This window comes from Emys orbicularis, chromosome 23, assembly GCF_028017835.1.
Source record: "Emys orbicularis isolate rEmyOrb1 chromosome 23, rEmyOrb1.hap1, whole genome shotgun sequence".
Lineage (NCBI taxonomy): Eukaryota > Metazoa > Chordata > Testudines > Emydidae > Emys > Emys orbicularis.
The window spans coordinates 5,871,409-5,886,927 of NC_088705.1; the positions used below are offsets into that span (position 1 = coordinate 5,871,409).

At 43.1% G+C, this 15,519-nt stretch overlaps 1 protein-coding gene across 2 annotated transcripts in view; it reads left to right on the top strand.

The window, feature by feature from the left end:
* The first annotated feature begins 339 nt into the window (after nt 1–339).
* The window catches only part of SMAP2 (small ArfGAP2), a 34,811-nt gene continuing 19,631 nt past the window's right edge, over nt 340–15,519 (top strand). The window contains exon 1 of one of the 2 annotated variants that reach the window (XM_065421633.1): nt 340–479. In XM_065421633.1, the coding sequence (XP_065277705.1) occupies nt 377–479 (103 nt within the window). In that variant the 5' untranslated portion in view covers nt 340–376. The remainder of the gene's footprint in view (nt 480–15,519) is intronic. The other variant, XM_065421634.1, reaches the window with a different exon arrangement.

Sequence of the window (15,519 nt, forward strand, 5' to 3'; positions counted from 1 at the left end):
CCGCCCCTTCTCCCCCTTGGCTCCTCCCCTGCACAGCTTGCCTCGGCCGGAAATAGGAAGCGGCTGAGCCTGAGGTAGCGGCGGCCGCTGCCGGGAGCAAGTCCCGGAGACTCTTCCCCCCCCGCCGCCTCTCCCGGGCTTCCTGCCGCCGCCGCCTCCCGGGGACCCGGCTCCCGCTCGTGGCGGCCAGGGGCCCGGAGCCGCCCGCGGGTGCGGGGGGATCCCGAGTGACTCTGCGGGGCCGGGCCCTGTCCGGGGGCGCAGGGACCCTTGGGGGGGGGACAGCGCCGCTGGGGGCGACCCACCCTTAAAGGGGCCGGGGGCGGTTTGTTTCTGGGGGGTGGGGAGCAGGGTCCGCCCCCTCCCTCTCTCCGCAATGACGGGCAAGTCGGTGCGGGACGTGGACCGGTACCAAGCTGTCCTGGCCAGCCTGCTGCTGGAGGAGGAGAACAAGTACTGTGCCGACTGCCAGGCCAAAGGTAAACGCCTCCTGGGGGGTGGGGGGGCATGCTGGGGGCTCCCCCCTGCCGGTAGCTGGGGTGGGGGTGCAGAGTGTAAAGGCATCTGGCTGATATTGATCCCCTGGGAAGGGGCTGGGTGGGGGATGCTTGAGGGCTTGTACCTGCAGATATTGTTTGCGGGGGGCGAGGGGGTTGGTTTGCAATACAAAATAAAAGGGCTGTGCGTGTTACCCACGGCAGCATGGCTTGTGAATCTCTTAGTGGGCTGCCTGTTCTCTCTTTGGGTGTCTGTAATGGGGTAATGTCTTGTGCAGTGACCCCCTCCTGCACTCTCTTAGTCAGACATGGGGCATCTGTGCGCGTGAATGGGAAGGGAACGAAGGGGAGCAAGCAGGTTGTGATGAAAATGATCTCTGACTCAGTAGGTGAAGGGAATAGGGAAGTGGGTTTTAGCCACGAAAGCTTATGCCCAAATACCTAAGGTGCCACAAGGACTTCTTGTTCTTTTTTGCTGATACAGACTAACACGGCTACCGCTCTGAGACCTGTAGAAAGAACGTATATCTAGGGAGGGCTCAATGCGGTGATTATGTAACAGTGTCAACCGGGCAACTTTAGAACATAGTATTCAGCAGCTTGTGTATTTATAAATGCTGTAGGTTGATAGATGAAGAGGAACGAACTCATTTGCATGCTGACGTACAAGTCATTGTCAAGACAAGGTTGTTGAACAAAACATTATGCATCCAAACTTGATCAAGGAGGACTTGGGGCGTGGAGGGAATTCACTTCTGGAATGTGTGGGATTAGTTTTGACTAGGCCCCAAAAGCCTTCTCTTGTTGGAGTTTTTTGACAAGTCCCCATCAAGGTAAAATGAGGCTTCCATGGTAGTGCCAGGCATCTTCCTGGACAGAGGAGGTGTGATTCATTGGTGGTGGATGTTGGCCATCAGCTGATGCTCATTATCACCTGACAGACTTTCAGATAACACAGGTGTTCAACATAAGGAGTCAAACCTAAAGTGCTAACTTTATTTGCACTCCATGCTATTTTGGAACACACATTGACACTAAGTCAGGCTTTCATCTGTTACCTTACCCTTATTAATGAAAGCTCTTTAAAGAATTTTTTGTGAGGGAAGCAGGTAGACAGTGCACTTTCTTTGGATGTTTTCTACCCTCTGCTCTTGACATCTCCATATGTGACAGTCTGAGGTCTACAATCTTGTAGTCTAGGCTTGTTGTGTATTCAAAAAGGTATTCTTGTCCTCTTGAGCAGATGCTAAATACCAGTTTAGTGCAAACAAAGGAGCAAAACCTGCCCAGCTTGTATAAGTGTGTGGGGTGGAAACTTCTCCCCAATTTCCTCTCAATAAATTTCTCCTTCATATCGCAATGGATGGGTCCAGTTCAATTGGGAAGAGTGCTGGCACTAAAAGCTGCTTGGTTTTATCCAAACTTCATACTGTAGTTAGCTAATGAATTCTGAATTACAGCAGCCTACGCTAGCATCACTACAGTCAAGAGTCAGATGCCATTTCTGTGATTGTTTCCTGAGAAACAGGGTTTTGTAGCTCTGCTGTTCATGTCATTTGGCAAACGAGTTGAATAGAAAATATGGCTAAAATCTCTCTCTAAGGACTCTTTCAAACATCCTGAATAAATGGTGGCTGAATTTCAAATACTGACAGTTTGCAAACACTTAACTCTGTATGTGAACTGGACTTTTGCTAAATAAAATTCTTTTTAAGGGAAACTTTAAAAACTGGATTACATAACTTTGCAAAACATTCTCAGCCAAAGCATATCATCTATTGTGTCTTCCTACAGACTGTAACTTACGTTAGGGCTGTTGGCATGGGCATGGGATAATGTCTGAAGAAGCACATAATAGTAGGATCCTGTGGGTATCTGAATGGAATTGGACCTTATGTGAAGTAGCCCTAGAGCAGATTGAGTGTCACTGGAAGAATGTCACATTGCAATGGCTCCAGATACTATGTTTAATGTCAGAATTTTTACTGTTTTCTCTTTTAACTACTCTTGTAGGAGAGGAATAAACTGTTAAAGATCTGACTTCAAAAGTGAAAAGGCAAAGCAATCAAATGCAAAAAGGCAACAACTTCTCCCCTAACTCATCCTCTTGCACATCCGTGTATTTTCACATGGCCTACTGTTCTGAGCCTTCTGTGCTATTTTTGCTATAACAATAACTTAAGGACAATCGCTTAAGCTCTTGGAATGTTTGTCTAATGAATTTCTGTAGGGGATTGGAATCTGGATTCCTGGGTTCTGTTCCCAGTTATGCCAATAACTGATCTTGGGTTAATCACTATACCTTTTTGCTTCTCTATTTCCATTCTACAGAGGGATGATATTTATGTATATCAGATCAGAATGAGGCCTAATTAACAATTGTAAAGAGCACTTTTGTGATCTGTGGAGAAAATGAGTAACAGAAATGCAAAATTATTGTTCAAGTACTGCTTTATTTTCTTGTGGGAGGCATTTGGGTTGAAGTTGGATACATATCTTCGGTTTCTAACGCTTTGTGTATTGGAGCTGTAGCAAACTGCATAAATGGATGCTGCTGCATGTATTGGAGAGAAGATGACACAACTTAGAGAAGTGTTTTTACATTCCAATTATAATGTATATATTTTATTTGGGTTTTTTTTAGTTGACATGTAAGCTGAATGTTCTTTTTCTTTTTTTAAGGGGTAGAGGTCATTGTCCCATTGGCTAGAACTTGGATGTATGTATCAGCTATTAAACAAAACTGGGCATATAAAAGCCATTCTTAAATCTCATAATTGCATTTTGAACAATGAGGATTGGTACTTTCTCCTGTTAATGTATAAACAAACAAGATGTCCCAGCAGAGAAGACTCCTGGATAAGTGTGATTTTTTTAAAGTGGCTGCCTATCCTGTTTATAGATAGTTGGAATGTTACAATTCCAGAATGCACTGATGTGCAGGAAGTGAGGTTTTACAATCCAGCATTATTACCAAAGATGGTGAGTTACTTGTTACTGTGAAATCAGTCATGAAACAGGAAGAGGCTTTTTGTAAACGAACAAACTTAAATTGATCAAGATTGAACCCGTTTTCTGTTGTGTTGAATGGTAGCTGCTGTTTCTGCAACAGAATTGTCATTTGTACTAACAGTGACAGGGTGGAGGGAGCCTCAGTTCTCATGAACTATAAGTGAAGAAGTCTGTAGTTCTTTAGCCAAACACACTTCCTTTGTGGTTATTGGGTATTTCTCTGAACACTGCCAGCCAGGCACAGTCTGTTAACTTCCTGAGGAGATGGGTTATATTACATTTCTGTAACTGTATATATATCTTTCCATTGCCACTGTTAAGGCCTGCTCATGAAGTATGGGGCTTCCACAATTTCATTGTGTTGAAATTGTGGTTGCTTATCCACTTTTTTTACCATCAGGCCCTTGCTGCAGAAACTAACCTAAGGCCTGGTGATATTGAATTCCCCTTCATTGGGAGTAGGCCTTTAATGTTTGCGCAGCATAAAGAACATTTTTTTTGTTTGACACACACCTCTTCTGTCTAGGTAACTTAAAGCTCTTAAATAAAAATGACTTCTAATGAGAGAAGACCAGCTGGTGCAGGCTAACTCCTCTGTGGGGTTTACAAGGAGAGAAGTAACATACTGATTGTTTTGGTAGAAAGACTTACCTGGTCTTAAGTACAGTAGGCTATTTTGTGTGCTTCTAATTAGTTGCAAATCTGACGTCTGTTCCATGAAAGCACTCAAATAGAGTGCAAGCGTATGGAGAATCTTGCACCGTGTCATTTTGATATGATTAGAAGAATCTTCATTGAACTTGTGCGATGCATGAATAAATATCCCCCAGCTGTGAGAATGGTAAAAATCTTGTTTTGGTTTCTAGCTGACAAATTCTGTATCCCCTTCAAGATTAAATACATTCTTCCATCAGCAGCCATTACTGCTGACCTGTGGCAGTTGTCGCTGAAAATGGCAGTTTTGCGGAAAGTAATTTATCAAGATTCCCATTAGACTATACTTTCACATTAAGCCTGTTCCTTGGGGGCGTTTTTGTGCTCATTTTCCTTGTCAGCAAATTCAGTGCAACATACTTCATTTAGGAGATGTGCAACACTTTGATGTTGAGATGGAGTCCAGGAAAGATGACCAAGGAATGAGAGGGAAGATTGTTCACTGATTTGGGGGAGGAAGGGGGAAAATCTTCTTTCTAGCCAGATAAACTACAATAAAAAGTACTTATAGGCATGTAACACTACAGTTTAGTTCCCCGTCTCCTTGCTTTTATGCTCAGCTTATTGGCTTCTTGCAATTTAGTGCTACTTAGGCTGTAGCTAGCTCCATTCAACTGCCACCCACACTTCCAGTTCTGTGAGATGTTTCAAATGACCTCACTCTACGAGCTGGATTATGAGTTCTCAGGCCCTCTCTCCACAGAAGTAGGAAAGAAATAAAGAACTGAATGCTGCAAAATGACAGTTTGGTTCAACTGGAGTCATGTTGTGCATCCACCTCTTCCTTCATTTCAGTCCGCAGAAGAGAACTACTTGGGATGTAGATAATAATCTCATTTCCAGGAACATCAGTGCTTTGATCCTATGCACACTTGAAGCATAACCGTGCTAAGCACAACTTCGATTTCTATAACACCATATCCCAAAGGATACCTACAACTTTTTAAACACGGTGGTTTGTCTTGGGGATTCTAGCCCTGTTTTTCTGCCTGTTGTGGACAGGAAATGCCACCTTTCAGAATAGTAGGCGTACCTCTTTGCCTGACAAAAAGGTTTTAGGTTTGCAGAGAGTGATTAGTATTTGCTTTCCTGGTGAAGAGATGCATTTCAGGCAAGTGATTAAAAGCCAAGTTTGCTTGATTCAGAACCTCTACTCATTTTGTGCCTTAATAGACACAGGTAAAATACTACATCCCATGCCGGCATGGGGTGTAATATCTGTCATCACTTGTCAGGGTAGTGCCCATCACTATAGATATACCTGAGAGATAGGGTGCACAACATTTTGTTCTAATGAGGAGGGTGTGACTTGGCATGCTTCCATGGGCAAACACTTTAGAGAAATGTATCACCTCCCCAGTGACTCTGTGCATAGGCCCCAATCATAGCATGTCTGCATCAGAGGGTACGTCTATACTTACCGCCGGGTCCGGCGGTAAGCAATCGATCTTCTGGGATCGATCCCAGAAGTGCTCGCCGTCGACGCCGGTACTCCTGCTCCGCGAGAGGAGTACACAGAGTCGATGGGGGAGCCTGCCTGCCGCGTGTGGACCCGCGGTAAGTTCGAACTAAGATACTTCGACTTCAGCTACGTTATTCACGTAGCTGAAGTTGCGTAACTTAGTTCGAAGTGGGGGGTTAGTGTGGACCAGCCCCTAGTCAGACTCCTTCTAGTGTCCTAGAGAGCAAAGCTTTCCTTGATACTCTCATGAATCTGGCCCTCCTTCGAGGAGTGATCAAGTAGTTCCAGCAAGCCCCTGCTTTAGTCTGAAAACCCCTGAGAGCACAAGTGAGGAACCCATTAGTTGTCTGTCCTAAACTCTCTCTGGGAGATCTCACATTCTTGTGCAGATCCACTGGTTGGACCAAAAGTGGGAGTACAAGTGTAGACAAGGCACTCTCTCTTCTACCACACTGTCTAGCTCTGCTTGGAGGAGGTCTGAATTACATGATCATAAGACCAGGGCCCTATTCACTCTAGTGCCTTACAAAAAGTTTAGGTCTCTGAATATTATTGCAGCCAATCAGTGGGGATAAAACACAGCTGTCCCTCCTCTTTCAGGCCATGTAGTAGAGACATTTATACAGATCACATCACAGGACACCGTCAATACCACACTGAGTAACTGAGACTGCCGACCAGGGAAATAACCCACTTCCTTCCCTGACAGACCAAGGGATGCACCCCACCCATGTACTTATCCGCTACACCGATACTGACTTGGACTCCTTATACATTCTATGGGTGGCGTACCCGAGCCCACTTATCCACTGATGCTTTAAAAACCCTTGCACCCCAATCTGGGTCTATGCAGGTTATGCGATATGTATGTACTCATCCTTGCAACCAATACCTGTAACCCCCCATAACTGAAGCCTGACCCCAGATGTACAGTACCTTTCCTCTTAACTCGTGTATATTTCATTTTAAACATTCACTTTAATAAAATTTTTAGTTCTATTTAGTGTGGTATCTTGGTCGTAGAAATCTCTGGAAGGGTAAACTTTATGCTGCTTAGCTTCTCCTTCACTGTTTCTCAGATTCAAACTACTGAGGTTTATGCATTACAAAGAAATCTTTGTTCTCAAGTTTTTCTTCCAAAAGAGCTGTTGGAGCCATTATCAGCATCTCTTCTGTTCTATGTTCCCCACCTCTAGCCCTTGGGAACTCAAGTACTGGAACACAAGCTTTGGCTAGCATAGTCTGAGCATGATAAAGAGAACATGCTTGTTGAGAAGATGCACTGGCCTAAGGAGTGAGCAAACATGATCTGTTCTATTTAGAGACACTCCAAAGATTGGGAATTGGGAATAGCTTCTTAGAAATATAATGCTTGGTCCTGGGGCTATGGAGGGAAGAGGATCAATCTCTGTGGTGAAAATGGGGAGAGGTTTGAAGCGCTAAAGCTGCCTTGAGCTAATAAACACTGCAGGCAGTGGTTGCAGATGTCCTGTTTTGGAGAACTGAGAGGAAATTAAGCAAAAGCTCTGCAGTGTGGGAAAGAAAAAAGTTACAAAATGCTGCTTAATGTCTACAGTTGAGAGAATGAGGGTGCTTCTACACTGAAAAACAAAAAACCCTACTGCAGCGAATCTCAGGGCTAGTCTACACTAGAAGTGCTACCATGATACGCTGCGTTGCGTCTGGTGAAGATGCTCTAAGCTCTCCCGTTGGTATAATAAATCCACCTCCGCAAGCGACGGTAGCTATGTCATTGAGAGAAGCTCTCCCTCCAATGTAGCACTGTCCACATCAGCGCTTAGGTCGATGTAACTTACATTGCTCGGGGGGATAACTTCTTCACACCTCTGAGCGACATACTTTGTATAACTTAAGTTGTAGTGTAAACCTAGCCGCAGAGGCCAGATCAGTTTACTCAGGCTTGTGCTATGGGGCTAAAAATAGCAGTGTAGATGTTCCTGCTAAACCTGGACCCTGGACTCTGAAACCTGGCATGGAGGCTGGATCTCAAAGCCCACGGTCCAGCCTGAGCAGGAAAGTCTGCACTGCTATTGTTAGCCCTGTAGCGCAAACCTGAGTCAGATGACCCGGGCTCTGAGACTCTCTGCTGTGGATTTTTTTGCAGTGTAGACATACCCTGAGTACTTTTTAATCTGAATCAAATTGGGTGATCTTGGGGGAGAAGCAAACAAGATACACCCTTTTTTTAAAATAAAGCTTGGCTGTGTTGCTTTCTGGCAGCAAAAGCTTGGGAATGAGTTGTTTGTTTCTAAACAAATGTGTGGGCTCTAGTGACATGAGATCATAATATCAGACTGATAATTATTGATCATGACATGCTATAGATACCAAATCACAAGATTAACAGTAGATTCTGCCTTGCTAACATTTTCTCTAGGTCACTGGGTTTAGTGGCTACACACCTGCAGCTATTAGGCATGACCACAATGCTAATATTAATTCTCAAAGACCCCATTCTGGACCGGCACCTCGTTGCACTAGGTACTGCTCACAGGGCTCTGCCCCCAAAAGCCCCATTTCTCAGGATTTCTTCTCATCTTGCTGCATGAGTGACAGCTGGGTATACTTATGTAAAAAGGATGCTGCCAAAACAGGCTATGATCTGCTTCCCAACCAAGTGTGTGGGGTTTTACTCAGAAGCTGTATCTGCCTACTGGACTGCCAGATTGGAACCATGGGAAGAAAAGTTTTCCACTCAAGTTGAATTGCAACTGTGAGGTTGTCATTCTTTTAAGAATATATATATAATTTTTTTATTGATAAATGAGTCATTAAAACATTCTCCAACCATCAGGTGAGGTTTCTTCCATCTGTCGTGCACTGCTGCTGTCGCCGTTGGTCTTCTGGGAAATAGTTGTGTTGCTATCGTAATTAGAGAGCAGAGTTGTATGGCATGACCTGCCTACGCAGACAAAACACATTGACCAACGGAGATATTGAATGGCTTGGGAGGTGTGGGGATTTGAAACTGTTACATTGAGCGTAAAATTGTGAAGTACAAGTGTGTGAGGGATGTCTCAATCTGGGCAACAATACAGACTCCATGATTTGAATGGACTGGAAACCTTTTTGTTTTAAACTAGTCCGTGTTAAATGTCTCCAACTATTATAGGTGGCAAATGTGGGCACTGAGAATTGCTGTTAAATAGAACCAAGGACCTTCTATGCATTTCTAACTCTCTGAAGCTTAACGCTGAACTTTTACAACATGCAGATACTGTATTTGACTCTCTTCCCTCTCCCAAACTTTTCCCCTCTACTCTTCCAGTCCCCGTCTTTCCCACAGGCTCCTTGGATCCGGTATCGTTGATGGCAGAACTGCAGGTTCCTCCACAGTGGAGTACCCCAGCGATGACCATTATGCAACTTCTGCTGCATCCACTCATCAGTTGAAGGTTGCCCCGCACTCCTCCTTTGGTTTGTCTGAGTACCCCTCCCCTGTGTGTTATGGGAGCTCTGCCATGAGTTCTGTTTTGAAGTCCAACCCTCTTGTATAACTCATTGCCAATTAGATGCAAAAAATTTTTACCTGTGCATTATTTCTTGACTCTAACACAAAATAGATCTACATACAGAGCTAGGTCAGGGTTTCTCTGTTCTCAGTATTTCCTCATCCAGAATTACAAGACAGAGGTTTTTTCTTGAGGATTTTTGAGTACATACAGTGCTGATTAAATGTGCTGTACAAATGCAGAATGTTAAAGGTGTTGGTTAAAAGCTGCACTTGACTTGCAAAGCCTGTCTTGAAAGATCTTGCTTCTTTCTGTTCTTAGTATTTGATATTAACTACTGGAATTCAATGGACATACTTAGCTTATGATGTTCTCCGTATTGCTTATAGAGTGACGGTCAAGTTATTGGGCTCAAATTAATGGAGTTCTTAAGTATTTTTTTTTCTAAGCCTCACTAATGGAAAAATGTTCACTGCTTTCTAATATTTCAAATAGCTTTCTCTTTTGTATTTAAACATTGCCTTGCAGTGTTAGCAATACAAATATTGTGCTAATACACAAGAACCAGGAAAAGAAACTGATAACCCTGTACTCACAAGCCGAGAAGTGTATGCAAAGTAAGATTTTAAAATATCTACATTCTAAATATATCAAGTAGTGTTTGTAATAAAGGTAAAGAGACTGACTAAGAGACTTCACTATCTTCTCAATTGCGGCACTTTTGGCATGGGCAGTACAGGAACCCAGTGTTGGATTTTAGATACAGCATTGTAATAGGTGAAATGTGGCAAACAAGTTACCAGTTCTTCTCCTAAAAAGCTGAATCTAGAGCAGGTGCAAGGCAGGAAAACAATATGAAGCTACAAAGCAAGTACATCATTGTCATAACTAGAATGACTCATGGAATAAGTAGTTCAAGTAGCTTTTGAAAGAAAGGGATGAAATCTGGTGAATGCTAGTTGGGAGGCTGTTAAAGGCATTGGATGAGGGGAGAAGTCGTTGAGTTAGAAAGACAAAGAAGGCAAGACAGTGGTCCGAAGTGTGGATAGAGCAAGAGTGGTGAAGGTATGGTGACAGGTATGAAGGAGAGGGCTTAAAGTACAACCAGAAGTGGAAGCAGGTTTTCATAAGTTTTTCTCACTCTGCCAAACAACTGTTAATGTTAAATATGTTGGGGGTTTTATTGAATAATGGAATTTCCCTACTAAACCACTGTCTAAAGTTGCTTGAATCACAGTTGAGCTTCCTCTTTCAGTAAGGGCAACGTGCATGGCGTCTTCTCTTTAAATTGCCCTGTGTAATAGCTGCTTGTGGTGAAGAGAGAACTAACCTATGGTTCCCTAAGAACCGTCTTTAGAAGCTACGTGTTTGCATGATGAGGCACTGGATAAGCCCTCCAGAGTTTCCTCTTGTGTGTTAAGACTTGCGTCAGCAGACCTTTACACAGAATTGAATAGCAGATGTAGTGATCTGCACGGCCTGCCTACAATTACAGCTGCCTGCAGTGAGTTAACATTCTCTTTTGAATTCTTACATGTTATGCTTGAAACTGGTGAAGAATTCTTGGATTAATTTAAACCCATAACATCTACTAAGTGGAAAGAGGATATCTGACCTTGATGTATGTAGGGTATATGCTGGTGTATTCAGTAAGTCTCCCCTGCATGACATTTTTGTAATGTACTTCTGCCTTTGAAATTGCAGCATCTTAAGCTGAACAATCAAGAATGTGTTTTCCTCTTTTGTGCTTCTTATACAATCACTGTAAGTGACTGGGTTAGAAACGGGGGGGGGTGGGGGGGGGAATGAGCAAATCCACTCATGGTAAACTTTAAAATTACTCAGAACTGCAGAATTAATGGTGGCCTGCTGAGCATCATTTTTTGCAACAGAATGAAATAGGTATAATAGTGGTTTAGGTACAGCAGTACAACTCGTGTGAACACACTGTCCTCTTCCAGATAAAGCTAAATCTGATCAAGATCATTCTGTAGGAAAAGGGTTCTTAGAATCACGTTTCAACAGCATTTACTATTCTAGCAGTTGCCACTATACGCTAAAGAGACTTTGTCAGTATTGGTGGGGACACAATTATAACGAGAGGTCTGCCTTACTCTTGTGTTTGAGCAGGCAGCAGCAAATATGGATCCAAGAGAATGTTGGAATGGCTGTCATTGCAGTTGAAATGGTATGGAAAGATCAGCATTAGAGGGGAAACTATTTTGGAAGTAGCTGTGCATGGTGAGAGGAGTGTTGGAGATAGCAGCAGCGTCATTCAGAAATGAGGTCTGGAGACCTGAGAACCTGGAACATATCTCTGTGCTGCATACAGATGCATTAATTATGCAAACCTGGGGGGGAAGAAATAGAGGCAGGTGTGATTATAATGCACTGAGCAGTGGATATCTAGACAGAAATGTCCTGTCTTCTAATCTTATCTCTGTCTGTGAACTTGGGCAAGTCACTGTGACTCTTTCCATCTGTAAAATGGGGGATATTGATGTTTCTGAATGTTAATGGCTAAAGTCATCTTCATACAACATTTAAATACGATGTAAATACTATGATGCTCAGTTTTACAAATGACTGAGTGCCCAGTTTTTGTAAAAATACACCACTCTGCTTGGTTTCATGAAACTTGCACTACAATTTAAGTAAAAATAGTGGTTGGTTACTGTAGTATCAGCCAGATGAATTAGTTGAGATGTCACACTGGTATGTGGTTTTGTGAAGGTGTTTATCTCCCCAGCATCTTTGCTCTTTAAAGATAATCCCTCTTAATACAAGTAGGTTATCAAGACTAAAGAGAGAAGAAAAACTAACCCCATAACTCAACTTTAGTCTGGAAGAAAAGACTGATCAGAAATAGCGCTTATCTCATGTATGTCCCTTGAAATTTAGGACAAAAAAAAATGGGCCTGGAACAAAAATGATCCTTGGAACATGCTGTAATAGCTTTCTCCCCTGTGATTAGGGACAGAATGCTCTATTTATAGGTGAAACTGGTAGCAATCCCTGTTAAGGTTGCACAATGCTCTCCATTATAAGATCCTGTTTTCAGTTGCTGATAACTTTGCCAAACTTAAACAATTTGTGCTGAACTTTTCCATACCAGATGTCTGCCTAAGGCTGACGTTTTTTGTGGGGAGATTCTAGCTAAAACATTTCAGCTGTTTCCAAGAACAAGATTAGGGAAATACACTTTGCTCATGTTTTTAAAAAAAAAAAAAAAAAAATCAACTTTTGTTGAGAAGCTCTAGCAATTCCATGCTTTGGAGCAAGGATGTGAAACTCGACAGGTCCCTGGTGTCTGTGCCTTTTGCTGTCTCCTTGAAAACGTCACGCAGGCTCAATAGAAGCTTGCTAGAGTTTTGGCAGGTGAATTCTCGGATTCTGTGTGTACTGAGCAGCTCCTATGCACGGACTGAACTGTTCATGCCTGTCTCCACAGAATAACTGAGAATGCTCCAACTTGGGGCTGCAGCGGCTGAGCTAGACTTGGCCGGCAGTTGCCCTTCCGAGTAGCTAGGGACAGCTGTGGTTCTGGGCACTAGAACTGAGCCGGGGAGAAGTCATCGAACGGCCTCGGTGCCCTAAAATCTGAATTCAAACACACACCAACAATGTGTTGTCTTCAGAGCTGGAGTGACTGATAGAAGGGCTGACCTTATTGATGAAGTCTGTATAGGAAGGCTGCATTGGATGAGAGTTAAAATCAAAGGAAGAAGCTACATTCCTAATACAGTAGAGATCTTTACCAAGACATGTCTGAACTGCAACAGCCCCTTCTTGCTTTCCTCCACTTGCAATAGCAAGGAAAAGAACCTGTCTGGCTCAGTTCGGCCAACCACCTCCAAACCCACGTGTGACGACTACAGGTGTGTGGGGAGCACTAGACACATGCCTGTGAGCTGCTAAAAATCTTTCCAGAGGTGTACTTCTGAGTGCTTGAATCCCTGTATAGTGACGCTAGAGGACTGGTGCATAGCTTCACTAGATAGCAGTACAGGTCTGTCGCATCTTAATGCACATTTAACATGCGCGATTTCAGCTTTACGCGGTCGGCAAGAGAAAAATAACAATTTTAATACTGTACTTGTAGTGCGGGCGATTCCGTCCACCATTCAACTCAATGTAATTTTGACTAGACGCGGTTTTCGCTTTACGCGCTAACCGTGGAACGGAACTCCCGTGTAAGATGAGACAGGCCTGTATACAATGCCAAATGCACAAATACTTGTGAAGAGATGGAACTATTGCCACTTGACAAGTAAATGAAGCAGAAATGTTGAAGTATGAGTGCAGCTTAATCCAACTTCTCCACTAATTGAGTCACTTCTTTTGGTCTAAAATTTTTGAAGCCTCTTCTGAGGTGGAAAAAATGCGTAACCCCTATCAACTAAACTCTCTAGCGTCGCTAACCTCTGGTTGGTTGTCAGCTTCTGACCTGTCTTTTTCAGTCTTGGTAACTGGAATTTGTTCTTGTTCCAAGATTCTCTTTATAAACCATGTCATTGGCTCGATCTGCTTGAGACCTTCAGTTATACAAAATCGGATGCATTATTGGACATGACCGTGAGGGGAGAGATTCCTGGCTGTACTAGCAATTGTTTTAGGAAGCCAGAATTACTACTTGGCAGCTCCACTGTCCTAAGATTAAGTAAATACAGATGCAATAAAGAATAAGTCAGTGGAGCAGAGTTCTTGTAATATTTCTGATTGATTCTGCAAAGATTGTAGTCGTGGGCTGAGCTCTTCATGACAGAATGTTACCAATATTCCTCACGTTACCAGGGAAACTTTCAACCAACTGTCGTGTTAACGCCAACAAATCTGAACACGGAACTTCTGTGAAGGATTTTCTTTGGAGGGGATGGTGAAGGAGTACCTAGGATGTATGTTATAAACAGCAGAGAACTACTGATTTACCTTCAAATTAGCAGCTGTGCAGTAACGGTCTTCCCAAACCTTGTCCCTTATGTCAACAAGGTGTGAAACGTGATAGATATATGTGCAAACAAGGATCTGGTCTACAAATGGGACTTGTTTAGTGTTCCTCATGCTGCATAAACAACTAGTCCGTGGGAAAACCACGTCTCTGAATCTTACCACTCATCTACACAGTGCAGTAACGCACAGCTGTGTGGTGGGGATTAGTGCACAACACGGTGGTGCGCATTCTAACTGGCCTGCATAGATCCTGCTGGCGCACGCTATAAATTCCACAGACAAGCCCTGAATCTCGCTCTTATGTTGCCCAACTCTCCCCATTAGCCCTTCTTGACACTAGATCCAACCAGGGTGGATTAAAATCTGATTGAAATCATTGGATTTCTTAATCTCATATTGCATTTGTACTTAGTTTTCCTAAAGAGGTTCATTCTCATGGGTATAACTATTAAAGTACGTTGATTTGCAACTAAATTTGGTACTTTCTTTACTTACCAGGAAAATACATATATCTGTGCACTTAAAGGAATTTTGTAGTTTAACATATATTTATTCAGTTTCTTAACGTCTTTTTGTTAAAGTATAGTGAATTACACACTTGTAAATCTAGCCTGTTGTAAACAAAGGAATTTAGGCATGGCTATGCTGAACGTTGTGGTGCCTAATTTTTAGGTGTCTAGAAAGTCACTGGGATTCTCAAAGCCTGAGTTAGGCGCCTAGGCTCCCTACACGATATTTGGGGTGGAACAAATCGTTCATGCTGCTAGTAAACTAGTCATTCCTCGATTAGTTGACATAAGGCAGTGCTCCGAAGTGTTAGCACCTGGAACAACTTTTGATGGTTGAGTAAAATCTCATTCAGTCTTGTATCATCCTGCTAATGGTGGGCAGATGCTGTATGTGCCAGTAGGTACATTTTGTGACAATTGTGCAATTTAAAAATTCCCCACGTGCGGGCTGGGGAATCCAAGAGGAAGCTGCAGTCCATAACATCAAGTCTTCCGGAACATGACTTTCCCCTGAAGGGAGTGAGTTCCAGTAAGTCATCTTATGCAATATCACTTCCAGAAGAGAAATTATAAGTCAGTGGAAAGTATTGGGGACTCTTTTTTTTATTTTAAAAAAAAAAGCTTACAGTTCATCAGCTGGCTGACTGGAAAACAGGGGAGGGGGAATTTATTGTCAGTTCCAGCTCAATTGAAAGTTTCCAGCTGGCTACCAGTGATGGCTTGTACTAGCTTATGTGGGCGTCTTCGTACTGGGTTCTGTCCCACAGCCTGAACAATTTCCCACATAGTCTCTCCCACACATACTGTCGAGGGAGATGCTTGCAGGATGTCTTAGTCCAACCCATGCAATAGCGTTGGCATGGATCATTCAGTCCTTGCAGCACATTTCCCTCTTACAGCTG